General features: G+C 38.1%; 1 protein-coding gene across 7 annotated transcripts in view; it reads left to right on the plus strand.

Moving 5' to 3' along the window:
* KCNK2 (potassium two pore domain channel subfamily K member 2) overlaps positions 1 to 12,408 on the plus strand; it is a 231,297-nt gene that overhangs the window by 163,046 nt on the left and 55,843 nt on the right. For all 7 annotated transcript variants that reach the window (XM_004275241.3, XM_049702844.1, XM_049702873.1 and 4 more), the window contains exon 6: positions 2,867 to 3,006. In XM_004275241.3, the coding sequence (XP_004275289.1) occupies positions 2,867 to 3,006 (140 nt within the window). The remainder of the gene's footprint in view (positions 1 to 2,866; positions 3,007 to 12,408) is intronic.

Below are 12,408 nucleotides of genomic sequence, written 5' to 3' on the forward strand. Positions count from 1 at the left end.
TAGGTTTTTAACAGGTAAGAGACCCATGCACAGGTTTCTTGAATGTGCTAGACTAAGAGTAATGCTTATAATAACCAATACATATAAAAAATATTTCCTAATTTAAAAGTAAAACTAATAACTTTTTAGTAAGTTATCTTAACATTACAGATATTTTGATTTGGTTAAGACTCTTGAATCAAATGAATAATGTGAAAATTCATTCATAAATCTTAGATATCAGAAAGTGAAAAGAATTTGTGAGTTGTTGGATAACACTTCTATTTATATACATTAGCTTTTCCTGGATCACTTGACTGCCAGTATTTCATCTTAAGAGTGGCAATTAAGAATGGGAAAACATCCCCCATCCCACCCTTCCCCAGGTTTAGAATCCACTAAAACTTGTGGGATGAACATTTTACCCAAATATAGACCTTTTTGTGATTAAGTTAATTTACTCTTTTCAAACTGTGACATCCTGTTTATAAGAAAGAAGACTTATAAAAAGTCATCTTAAGCATGAACTAACTTCTAAAATCAACATTTTGGTGAACTTAAGTGTTAAGTGAGTCACAACTATTTGGATGAGGATCTTCTGGTTTTAAAAGAGAAAGTACTTGGGAAAAAATGTCATTCTGGTTTCATTGAAATGGAAACATTTTAAAAATGGAATTTGCTAGTGAGCCTATCATATAACAAATTTCCACACACATTTCTTAAGCCACTTTGTGAATTTGTAGAGCTGCATCCCCCATGGGCCAAGTCTTAACCATCACAGTATGCATTTAGCCTTTGTAATCCTCCCCAGAAATTACATTTTAATAAATGCTGCACAAGGTAAAAATTTTTACAATATTTTGAGGGTAATGTTATTGACTTTATAAACTGAATCTTGAAAATTATTCTTTGTCCCGAAAGAAAGCTGAACTTGTATCTGTTCATATTATTTGCCTGATAAAAAAAGGTTCTCTTTTTACTCTGACCCTTTAGTAATTTGAAAATGTCTTTGTGGGCAACTCACAGTCTAATTTTATAATTAGAGAGTAATGTTACATTCAAAATTTTATATTTGATTTTTAATGTGTATTTGCTGTTATTAGCTGTTTTTCTGAAGGTACAGGTTAAATTTTGTGAATTGAGTATGTCCATCACCCCTGTTTAAGCAGCCCTCGTCTCTGTGCTGTTGATCCTAAAATCTTTATCTCCTGCTCTGCCCTATTAAGTGTTAGATTAGTATTTAAGGATCCTGCTGGCTATCTTGCCTGTTGGTACCTCAAGCACTTCAAATTTATTATGTCCCAGTTTGAATGACTTTTCCTTTTATTGTCACTGTTCCTTCCCCTGTGTTTCCTGTTCAGTTGCTGGTACCATCTCCCAATGAGGGTCTGTGGTCTCTGGTCATCCTATACCCCTTCCTTTCACTTATCACACCAACTATCTAGTTGTCAGTCCCTGACAATTCTGCCTCAAAAGTCTCTTCTTTCCATCCCAGTCTAACTCAGGCACAATCATTGCTTAGCTAGTTCAGAACAAAGTTTCTCATGGGGCTTCTCTGTCAATCCTCCTCTCTCGGCCACCAGATCTTTCTGTGCATATCGTCAAACACGAATCTGCCTATAAACTTTTACCTACTCCCCCTTACTTTAGGAGCAAGTCTTTACAACCTGATACAACTTATTTTTTCTAGATTCCCCTCTTCTACCTGTCTGCTCCCTTGACCCCCTTCCAAATGTAGCTTTAGTCAATACTAACAGTCCTTTGAATATATCAAATATTTTCACACTGAACTTTTCTGTTTTGATCCTCATTATTTAAGATTCACCTTCTGTCTTCTCATTTTCACCCTTCCAGAAGTAAAAATCCTTTCTTCTGTGTCCTCTCATAGTACTTTTTATTCACTTTCCCTATCACTTTTCCCTATACCCCATTGTGGTTAATTGTCTATGTGAGGCTTTCTCAGGCTAAATTATGAATTTCTCAAGAGAGAGACATGCTTTCTTCTATTGTGGAAAAAACTCACAACTGTTTCAGTGTTTGAAACTTAATTTAAGTGCCCTATTAATATGTGCTAAAGTTGGGATGTATTGAAATGTATTCAGATTCTCATAGGTGCAGTTACTATACCACATGAATGGAGAAGTAACATAGATTAAAGCAAAAGAACTCCTTTGCCAATTTTTTCTTGAGAGCTAGGGATTTAAATTTGTGACAAACATGGGAATTCCTCTGAAAAGTCAGCGAATAATGAATGGCAATATCACCTGCAAGTTACTGTTTATTCAAAGTAGACCCACCAAGGCATTGTCTCTGGCATTTGTTATCAATCCATTGTATTGATATTTTAAAATAAGAACTACTTTCTGTCCGAGTTGACTTCGAATTGATTGGTTTGCATGTATTGATTGGTTAGCATGAATTGATAGGCAATAGGATAAAGATACAAAGTTAAATGCATACCAAAAAAAGTGTCATCTCTGTTTCCCATTTGTTGCAATAGAGGTGGAAAGAGAAACTAATACGCATGGAATAATTAAGTGCTACACTAGTTGAGATCAATTATAATAAACAAAAAAGAAACATGAGACAAGGAAAAATTGTTACTATCTGGAGAAGTAATGAAAGGTCTTATTAAGAACTTCCTAGTACCTGAAACTAATAAAATATTGTAAATCAACTGTACTTCAATTTAAAAAATTGAAAAATAGATAAGGATTAATTGAGTGAAAACAAGGAATTCCATATGAACAGAATAACATGGATCAACTGACAAGACGATTTCTGTGTTTAGAAAGCCAAAATTTAGTTGATAATTTTAGCAGGAATCTATATTATTTACTTTTATGAATATGAAGTTATTTTGTCCTACTTTGTTTTTCTCTCACAGGTGGATCAGATATTGAATATCTAGACTTCTATAAGCCTGTCGTATGGTTTTGGATCCTTGTAGGGCTTGCTTACTTTGCTGCTGTCCTGAGCATGATTGGAGACTGGCTCCGAGTGATATCAAAAAAGACAAAAGAAGAGGTAAGAAATAAGAAGTGTGCAAAAACAATGTTATTCAGCTAATTCAGTAAGGTTATTTTTAAACTTTTTTTTTAACATTTATTTTTTAAAATATTTAAACATTACTTAAAAATTTTAATGTTTATGTTTGGTGTAAATTTGCTGTATGAGGCTATCAGTCACATGAGGTATAATTTATTGATTTAACCAAAGCTTACTAAGTATCTCTATATGCCAGATGATATCTTGGTGCTGAGGGTAATTTGTAATGAAAAAAGATGCAATTTAAAAACATTTTATTTATTATTTCTTTTTCTTTTTTTCTTTTATTTCTTTATTTCCTCAAGGACACAGAGTAAATTTTATTCCATAAAGAGACAATAGGAAATATTTGTGTCAAGATACCAGTAGCATGAAAAAGTGAATGTATTATATAATGTTGAATTTTTATTGTATTCAATTATTTCCCTTTTTCTTAGGTCTGTATAAGTGTGTGCAAGTGCACAAGTATACACACGCATGTATTCCCCAAAGCTAGTTTGCATTATGACCAATTTCCTTGTGTACTGACTTTGGCTGTTCAAAAAGATATCTTGTTATCTATTTTGTGCAACTGTATATACAGAAATGACCATTAGAATTTTGACTCGTGAAGTTTTGGAAAGTTTGAAATTTAAATCTTGATTTTGAAATTTTTTATAGTTTAGAAATTAACTTTTGATTTTATATTGAAGGGTCCAGAAGTACTTTTAGTTTGAGAGTGACAAAGTAGTGTTTTATTATGATTTCTGTGTTTCTTGCTTCTGGGTCTTAGCCAACTTTACTAATTTTTTTCAGAGCACAGCAAATCTGTAAGACCTGCAACTATAGTACCCACTGTCTTCCTTTAATTATCCCTCCATTTCATTATCTGGCATTCATACACCAAGAGACATCAGTGTCAAAATCTTTGATTGATACAACAAGCATGATTCTTTAAACATACACCCAAAAGAAACAGAATAAGATAGGAAATGATAAAATTAATTTCTCTCTACAGACAAATATTTTCTTTGAAACACATCAAGCCATATAATTTCTTATTAATACCCAAGATGCCTATGGTAATTAGGAGTGTAAGTTATCCAACATTTCTCTTCATGGATACCCTATTTCTCAACAGTAATTCATATATTCAGTTTGTGTATATTAATCTATATCTTAGTTATGCCATAAAACCAAAAACATTATTATAAACAAATCAACAAGACAATATGCTTGACATTCTAGTTTAAATCATGTGAAGAGTACTGCTTTGAACAGGACTTCAACTGATTTGCTCCAGTCTTAGTTATGCTCATTGTGTGTGTGTGTGTGTGTGTGTGTGTGTGTTTGTGTGTGTGTGTGTGTGTGTGTGAGAGAGAGACAGAGACAAAGACAGAGACAGAGACAGGGAGAGAATGAGGTAGGGAGGGAGAGAATTATGGTTATTTTAACTTCAGTGTACTTTTAAGGGTCTTGAGATGCTAAGGGGAACAAAGGAAATTGTAACTAGGAAATATTCTGGATAACATAGCTAAAAAGGGAACTTCTCAAACTTCCAGCCATAAACTGGCATTGAAATGCATTTTAAAAACACACGCAGACCATTTTGTTTTTAAGTAAAATAGAATTGAACAGAGCACATCGCTGTTAGATAAAGAGTGTCGTTTTGTGGAAATATACGTATATTTCCACCCACATATATATAATAAATATATATTATATACATATGTGCACATATATATATATACTAATATTATTATGGATCACAGTCCAAAAGTTGGAAAGTGACCAAGGCATATATAGAACAGGGGGAAATTTTATCTCTATGCCATTGATATATTTGATTAAAGTTTAAAAACTTGTATTGTTAAAAACCAGTGCTTTTTTGATAGGATTAGCTCGTACAAAGCACTAGCACATTTTTTCCAGAGTAGTGAGATAATATCTGTCTGCTTGGACTGCCATAACAAAATACCACACACTGGGTGACTTAAACAACAGGAATTTATTTTCTCACAATTCAGGAAGCTGGAAGTACCAGATTAAGGCTCTGGTTTCTGATGAGGTCTCTCTCTTTGGCTTGTAGGTGGTGCCTTCTTGCTGTGTCTTCACAGGGCCTTGTATCTGCACATGTGCCTGGAGACGGGGGGGGGGGTGCTCTAGGCCCTTCCTCTTACAGGGACACCAGTCCTATTGGATTAGGGCTTGACCCTTATGACCTCATTTAACCTTAATTATCTCCTTAAAGGCTCTATCTCCAAATAACGTCATAATGGGGATTAGGGCCTCAACATATGACTTGTTGGAGGAACCAATTCAGGCTATAAAAGAATCCTTTCAAAAATTTAAATTTCTACATTAACTGGCTTATTTAATATGAAAAGCAAGTTTGTTTGCCTAGTTATGAGTGATCTTCATGATTCTTAGCCAAATATGAGATGTATCATTGTGTTTTCAACACTGAAAACTAGAAAGCTATTCTTTTCCTAACATAAGTCTTTTGGCTTCTCCCTAGCCCTTTTTTTTTTTTTTAACATCTTTATCGGACTATAATTGCTTTAAAAAGGTGTGTTAGTTTCTGCTGTATAACAAAGTGAATCAGCTAATGTATACATATATCCCCATATACCCTTCCTCTTGCATCTCACTCCCACCCTCCCTATCCCACCCCTCTAGGTGGTCACAAAGCACCGAGCTGATCTCCCTGTGCTATGTGGCTGCTTCCCACTAGCTATCTATTTTATATTTGGTCGTGTATATAAGTCCATGCCACTATCTCACTTCTTCCTAGCTTACCCTTCCCCCTCCCCGTGTCCTCAAGTCCATTCTCTATGTCTGCATCTTTATTCCTGTCCTGCCCCTAGGTTCTACAGAACCATTGTTTTTTATACATTCCATATATACGTGTTAGAATATGGCATTTATTTTTCTCTTTCTGACTTAACTTCACTCTGTATGACAGACTCTAGGTCCATTCACCTCATTACAAATAGCTCAATTTCATTTCTTTTATGGCTGAGTAATATTCCATTGTATATATGTGCCACATTTTCTTTATCCATTCATCTGTCGATGGACACTTAGGTTGCTTCCATGTCCGGGCTATTGTAAATAGAGCTGCAATAAACATTGTGATACATGGCTCTTTTTGAATTATGGTTTTCTCAGGGTATATGCACAGTAGTGGGATTGCTGGGTCATATGGTATTTCTATTTTTAGTTCTTTAAGGAAACTCCATACTGTTCTCCATAGTGGCTGTATCAGTTTACATTCGCACCAACAGTGCAAGAGGGTTCCCTTTTCTCCACACCCTCTCCAGCGTTTATTGTTTGTAGATTTTTTGATGATGGCCATTCTGACCGGTGTGAGATGATATCTCATTGTAGTTTTGATTTGCATTTCTCTAATGATTAGTGATGTTGAGCATCCTTTCATGTGTTTGTTAGCAATCTGTATATCTTCTTTGGAGAAATGTCTATTTAGGTCTTCTGCCCATTTTTGGATTGGGTTGTTTGTTTTTTTGATATTAAGCTGCATGAGCTGCTTGTGAATTTTGGAGATTAATCCCTTGTCAGTTGCTTCATTTGCAAATATTTTCTCCCATTCTGAGGGTTGTCTTTTCGTCTTGCTTATGGTTTCCTTTGCTTTGCAAAAGCTTTGAAGTTTCATTAGGTCCCATTTGTTTATTTTTGTTTTTATTTCCATTTCTGTAGGAGGTGGGTCAAAAAGGATCTTGCTATGATTTATGTCATGGAGTGTTCTGCCTATGTTTTCCTCTAAGAGTTGTATAGTGTATGGCCTTACATTTAGGTCTTTAATCCATTTTGAGTTTATTTTTGTGTATGGTGTTAGGGAGTGTTCTAATTGCATTCTTTTACATGTAGTTGTCTACTTTTCCCAGCTCCACTTATTGAAACGGCGGTCTTTTCTCCACTGTATATTCTTGCCTCCTTTGTCAAAGATAAGGTGACCATATGTGCAAGGGTTTATCTCTGGGCTTTCTATCCTGTTCCATTGATCTATATTTCTGTTTTTGTGCCAGTACCATACTGTCCTGATTACTGTAGCTTTGTTGTAGAGTCTGAAATCAGGGAGCCTGATTCCTCCAGCTCCATTTTTTTTCTCGAGATTGCTTTGGTTATTTGGGGTCTTTTGCGTTTCCATACAAACTGAGATATTTTGTTCTAGTTCTGTGAAAAATGCCATTGGTAGTTTGATAGGGATTGCACTGAATCTGTAGATTGCTTTGGGTGGTACAGTCATTTTCACAATGTCGATTTTTCCAATCCTAGAACATGGTATATCTCTCCATCTGTTTGTATCATCTTTAATTTCTTTCATCAGTGTCTTATACTTTTCTGCATACAGGTCTTCTGTCTCCTTAGGTGGGTTTATTCCTAGGTATTTTATTCTTTTAGTTGCAATGGTAAATGGGAGTGTTTCCTTATTTTCTCTTTCCGATTTTTTATCATTAGTGCTAGGAATGCAAGAGATTTCTGTGCATTAATTTTGTATCCTGCTACTTTACCAAATTCATTGATTAGCTCTAGTAGTTTTCTGGTAGCATCTTTAGGATTCTCCCTGTATAGAATCATGTTATCTACAAACAGTGACAGTTTTACTTCTTCTTTTCCAATTTGTATTCCTTTTATTTCTTTTTCTTCTCTGATTGCTGTTGCTAAAACTTCCAAAACTATGTTGAATAATAGTGGTGAGAGTGGACACCCTTGTCTTGTTCCTGATCCTAGAGGAAGTGGTTTCAGTTTTTCACCATTGAGAACAATGTTGGCTGTGGTTTTGTCATATATGGCCTTTATTATGTTGAGGTAAGTTCCCTCTTTGCCTACTTTCTGGAGGGTTTTTATCATAAATGGGTGTTGAATTTTGTCAGAAGCTTTTTCTGCATCTATTGAGATGATCATAAGGTTTTTCTCCTTCATTTGTTACTATTATCAAATTGTTTGATTTACTTATATTGAAGAATCCTTGCATTCCTGTGATAAACCCCACTTGATCACGGTGTATGATCCTTTTACTGTGCTGTTGGATTCTGTTTGCTAGTATTTTGTTGAGGATTTTTGCATCTATGTTCATCAGTGATATTGGCCTGTATTTTTCTTTCTTTGTGACATCTTTGTCTGGTTTTGGTGTCAGGGTGATGGTGGCCTCATAGAATGAATTTGGGAGTGTTCTTCCCTCTGCTATATTTTGGAAGAGTTTGAGAAGGACAGTTGTTAGGTCTTCTCTAAATGTTTGATAGAATTCGCCTGTGAAACCATCTGGTCCTGGGCTTCTGTTTGTTGGAAGATTTTTAATCACAGTCTCAATTTCAGTGGTTGTGATTGGTCAATTTATATTTTCTATTTCTTCCTGGTTCAGTCTTGGAAGGTTGTGCTTTTCTAAAAATTTGTCCATTTCTTCCAGGTTGTCCATTTTATTGGCATAGAGTTGCTTGTAGTAATCTCTCATGATCCTTTGTATTTCTGCAGTGTCAGTTGTTACTTCTTTTTCATTTCTAATTCTATTGATTTGAGTCTTCTCCCTTTTTTTCTTGATGAGTCTGGCTAATGGTTTATCAATTTTGTTAATCTTCTCAAAAAACCAGCTTTTAGTTTTATTAACCTTTGCTATTGTTGCATTTAATGCTAGCTTATTGTTGCATTAATGCTAGCATATAATGCTATCCTGCATTTCTTTTTCATTTATTTCTGATCTGATCTTTATGATTTCTTACCTTTTGCTAACATTGCGGGTTTTTTATTCTTCTTTCTCTAATTGCTTTAGATATATGGTTAGGTGGTTTTTTTGAGTTGTTTCTTGTTTCTTGAGGTAGGATTGTAGTGCTGTAGACTTCCCTCTTAGAACTGCTTTTGTTGCGTCCCATAGGTTTTGGGTTGTCGTGTTTTCATTGTCATTTGTTTCTAGCTATTTTTTGATTTCCTCTTTGATTTCTTCAGTGGTCTCTTGTTTATTAAGTAGTATATTGTTTAGCCTCCATGTGTTTGTATTTTTTACAGATTTTTCCTGTAATTGATATCTAGTCTCATAGCGTTGTGGTCGGAAAAGATACTTGATACAATTTAAATTTCCTTTAATTTACCAGGGCTTGATTTGTGACCCAAGATATGATCTATCCTAGAGAATTTTCCCTGAGCACTTGAGAAGAAAGTGTATTCTTTTGTTTTTGGATGGAATGCCCTATAAATATCAATTAAGTCCATCTTGTTTAATGTATCATGTAAAGCTTGTGTTTCCTTATTTATTTTCATTTTGGATGAACTGTCCATTGGTGAAAGTGGGGTGTTAAAATCCCCTACTATGATTGTGTTACTGTTGATTTCCCCTTTTAGGGCTGTTAGCATTTGCCTGATGTATTGAGGTGCCCCTATGTTGTGTGCATAAATATTTACAATTGTTATATCTTCTTGGATTGATCCCTTGATCATTATGTAGTGTCCTTCTTTGTCTCTTGTAACAGTCTTTGTTTTAAAGTCTATTTTGTCTCGTATGAGAATTGCTACTCCAGACTTCTTCTGATTTCCATTTGCATGGAATATCTTTTTCCATCCCCTCACTTCCAGTCTGTATGTGTCCCTAGGTCTGAATTGGGTCTCTTGTAGACAGCATATATGCGTGTCTTGTTTTCGTATCCATTCATCCGGTCTTTGTCTTTTGTCTGGAGCGTTTAATCCATTTCCTTTTAAGGTAATTATCGATATGTATGTTCCTATTACCATTTTCTTAATTGTTCTGAGTTTGTTCTTGTAGGTGTTTTCCTTCTCTTGTGTTTCCTGCCTAGAGAGGTTCCTTTAGCATTTGTTGTAAAGCTTGTTTGGTGGTGCTGAATTCTCTTAGCTTTTACTTGTCTGATAGGTTTTAATCTCTTCGTTGAATCTGAATGAGATCCTTGCTGGGTAGAGTAATCTTGGTTGTAGGTTTTTCCCTTTCATCACTTTAAATATATCTTGCCACTCCCTTTTGTCTTGCAGAGTTTCTGCTGAAAGATCAGCTGTTAACCTTGTGGGGATTCCCTTGTATGTTATTTGTTGTTTTTCCCTTGCCTCTTTTAATATTTTTTCTTTGTATTTAATTTTTGATAGCTTGATTAATATGTGTCTTGGCATGTTTCTCCTTGGATTTATCCTGTATGGGTCTCTCTGTGCTTCCTGGACTTGACTGACCTTTTCCTTTCCCATATTAGAGAAGTTTTCAACTATAATCTCTTCAAGTACTTTCTCAGTCCCTTTCTTTTTCTGTTCTTCTGGGACCCCATATAATTCGAATGTTGGTGCCTTTAATGTTGTCCAAGAGGTCTCTAAAGCTGTCCTCAATTCTTTTCTTTTTTTTTTTCTTTATTCTGCTCTGCCATAGTTATTTCCACTATTTTATCTTCCAGGTCGCTTATCCGTTCTTCTGCCTCAGTTATTCTGCTATTGATCCCATCTAGAGTACTTTTAATTTCATTTATTGTGTTGTTCATCGTTGCCTGTTTCATCTTTAGTTCTTCTAGGTCCTTGTTAACTGATTCTTGCATTTTGTCCATTCTATTGTCCATTCTATCTCCAAGATTTCGGATCAACCTTACTATCATTATTCTGAATTCTTTTTCCGGTAGACTGCCTATTTCCTCTTCATTTGTTAGGTCTGGTGGGTTTTTATCTTGCTCCTTCATCTGCGGTGTGTTTTTCTGTCTTTTCATTTTGCTTATCTTACTGTGTTTGTGGTCTCCTTTTTTGCAGGCTGAAGGTTCGTAGTTCCTGTTGTTTTTTGTGTCTGTCCCCAGTGGCTAAGGTTGGTTCAGTGGGTTGTGTCGGCTTCCTGGTGGAGGGTACTAGTGCCTGTGTTCTGGTGGATGAGGCTGGATCTTGTCTTTCTGGTGGGCAGGTCCACGTCTGGTGGTGTGTTTTGGGGTGTCTGTAGACTTATTATGATTTTGGGCAGCCTCTCTGCTAATGGGTGGGGTTGTGTTCCTGTCTTGCTAGTTGTTTGGCATAGGATGTCCAGCACTGTAGCTTGCTGGTCGTTGAGTGAAGCTGGGTGCTGGCGTTGAGATGGAGATCTCTCGGAGATTTTTGCTGTTTGATATTATGTGCAGCTGGGAGGCCTCTTGTGGACCAGTGTCCTGAAGTTGGCTCTCCCACCTCAGAGGCACAGCACTGACTCCTGGCTGCAGCACCAAGAGCCTTTCATCCACAGGGCTCCTTAATTTGGGATGATTCATTGACTATTCAGGTATTCCACAGATGCAGGGTATATCAAGTTGATTGTGGAGCTTTAATCCGCTGCTTCTGAGGCTGCTGGGAGAGATTTCCCTTTCTCTTCTTTGTTCTCACAGCTCCCAGGGGCTCAGCTTTGGATTTGGCCCCGCCTGTGCATGTAGGTCGCCGGAGGGCGTCTGTTCTTTGCTCAGACAGGACGGGGTTAAAGGAGCCGCTGATTCGGAGGCTCTGGCTCACTCAGGCCGGGGGGTAGGGAGGGTCACGGAGTGTGGGGCGGGCCTGCAGCGGCAGAGGCCGGCGTGACATTGCAGCCTGAGGCGCGCCGTGCGATCTCCCGGGCGAGTTGTCCCTGGATCCCGGGACCCTGGCAGTGGCGGGCTGCACAGGCTCCCCGGAAGGGCGTGTGGCTAGTGACCTGTGTTTGCACACAGGCCTCCTGGTGGCGGCAGCAGTGGCCTTAGCGTCTCATGTCTGTCTCTGGGCTCCGCTTTTAGCCGCGGCTCGCGCCCGTCCCTGGAGCTCTCTCAAGCAGCGTTCTTAATCCCCTCTCCTCGTGCACCAGGAAACAAAGAGGGACGTAAAAGTCTCTTGCCTCTTCGGCAGGTCCAGACTTTTCCCCGGACTCTCTCCCGGCTAGCCGCGGTGCACTAACGCCCTGCAGGCTGTGTTCACGCCGCCAACCTCAGTCCTCTCCCGGCGCTCCGACAAAAGCCGGAGCCTCAGCTCCCAGTCCCGCCCGCCCCGGCGGGCGAGCAGAAAAGCCTCTCGGCTGGTGAGTTCCGGTCGGCCCGATCCTCTGCGCTGGAATCTGTCCGCTTTGCCCTCCGCACCCCTGTTGCTGTGCTCTCCTCCGCGGCTCCCAAGCTCCCCCACTCCGCCTCCCGAAGTCTCCACCCGCGAAGGGGCTTCCTAGTGTGTGGACACTTTTCCTCCTTCACAGCTCTCTCCCGCTGGTGCAGGACCCGTCCCTATCCTTTTGTCTCTGTTTAGTTTTTTCTTTTGCCCTAACCAGGTACGTGGGGGGTTCCTTGCCTTTTGGGAGGTCTGAGGTCTTCTGCCAACGTTCAGTAGGTGCTCCGTAGGAGTTGTTCCACGCGTAGATGTATTTCTGGTGTATCTGTGGGGAGGAAGGTGATCTCCGCGTCTTACTCTTCCGCCATCTTCCCGGAAGTCTTTCCT

The sequence above is a fragment of the Orcinus orca genome, chromosome 1 (genome assembly GCF_937001465.1).
Source record: "Orcinus orca chromosome 1, mOrcOrc1.1, whole genome shotgun sequence".
Taxonomy (NCBI): domain Eukaryota; kingdom Metazoa; phylum Chordata; class Mammalia; order Artiodactyla; family Delphinidae; genus Orcinus; species Orcinus orca.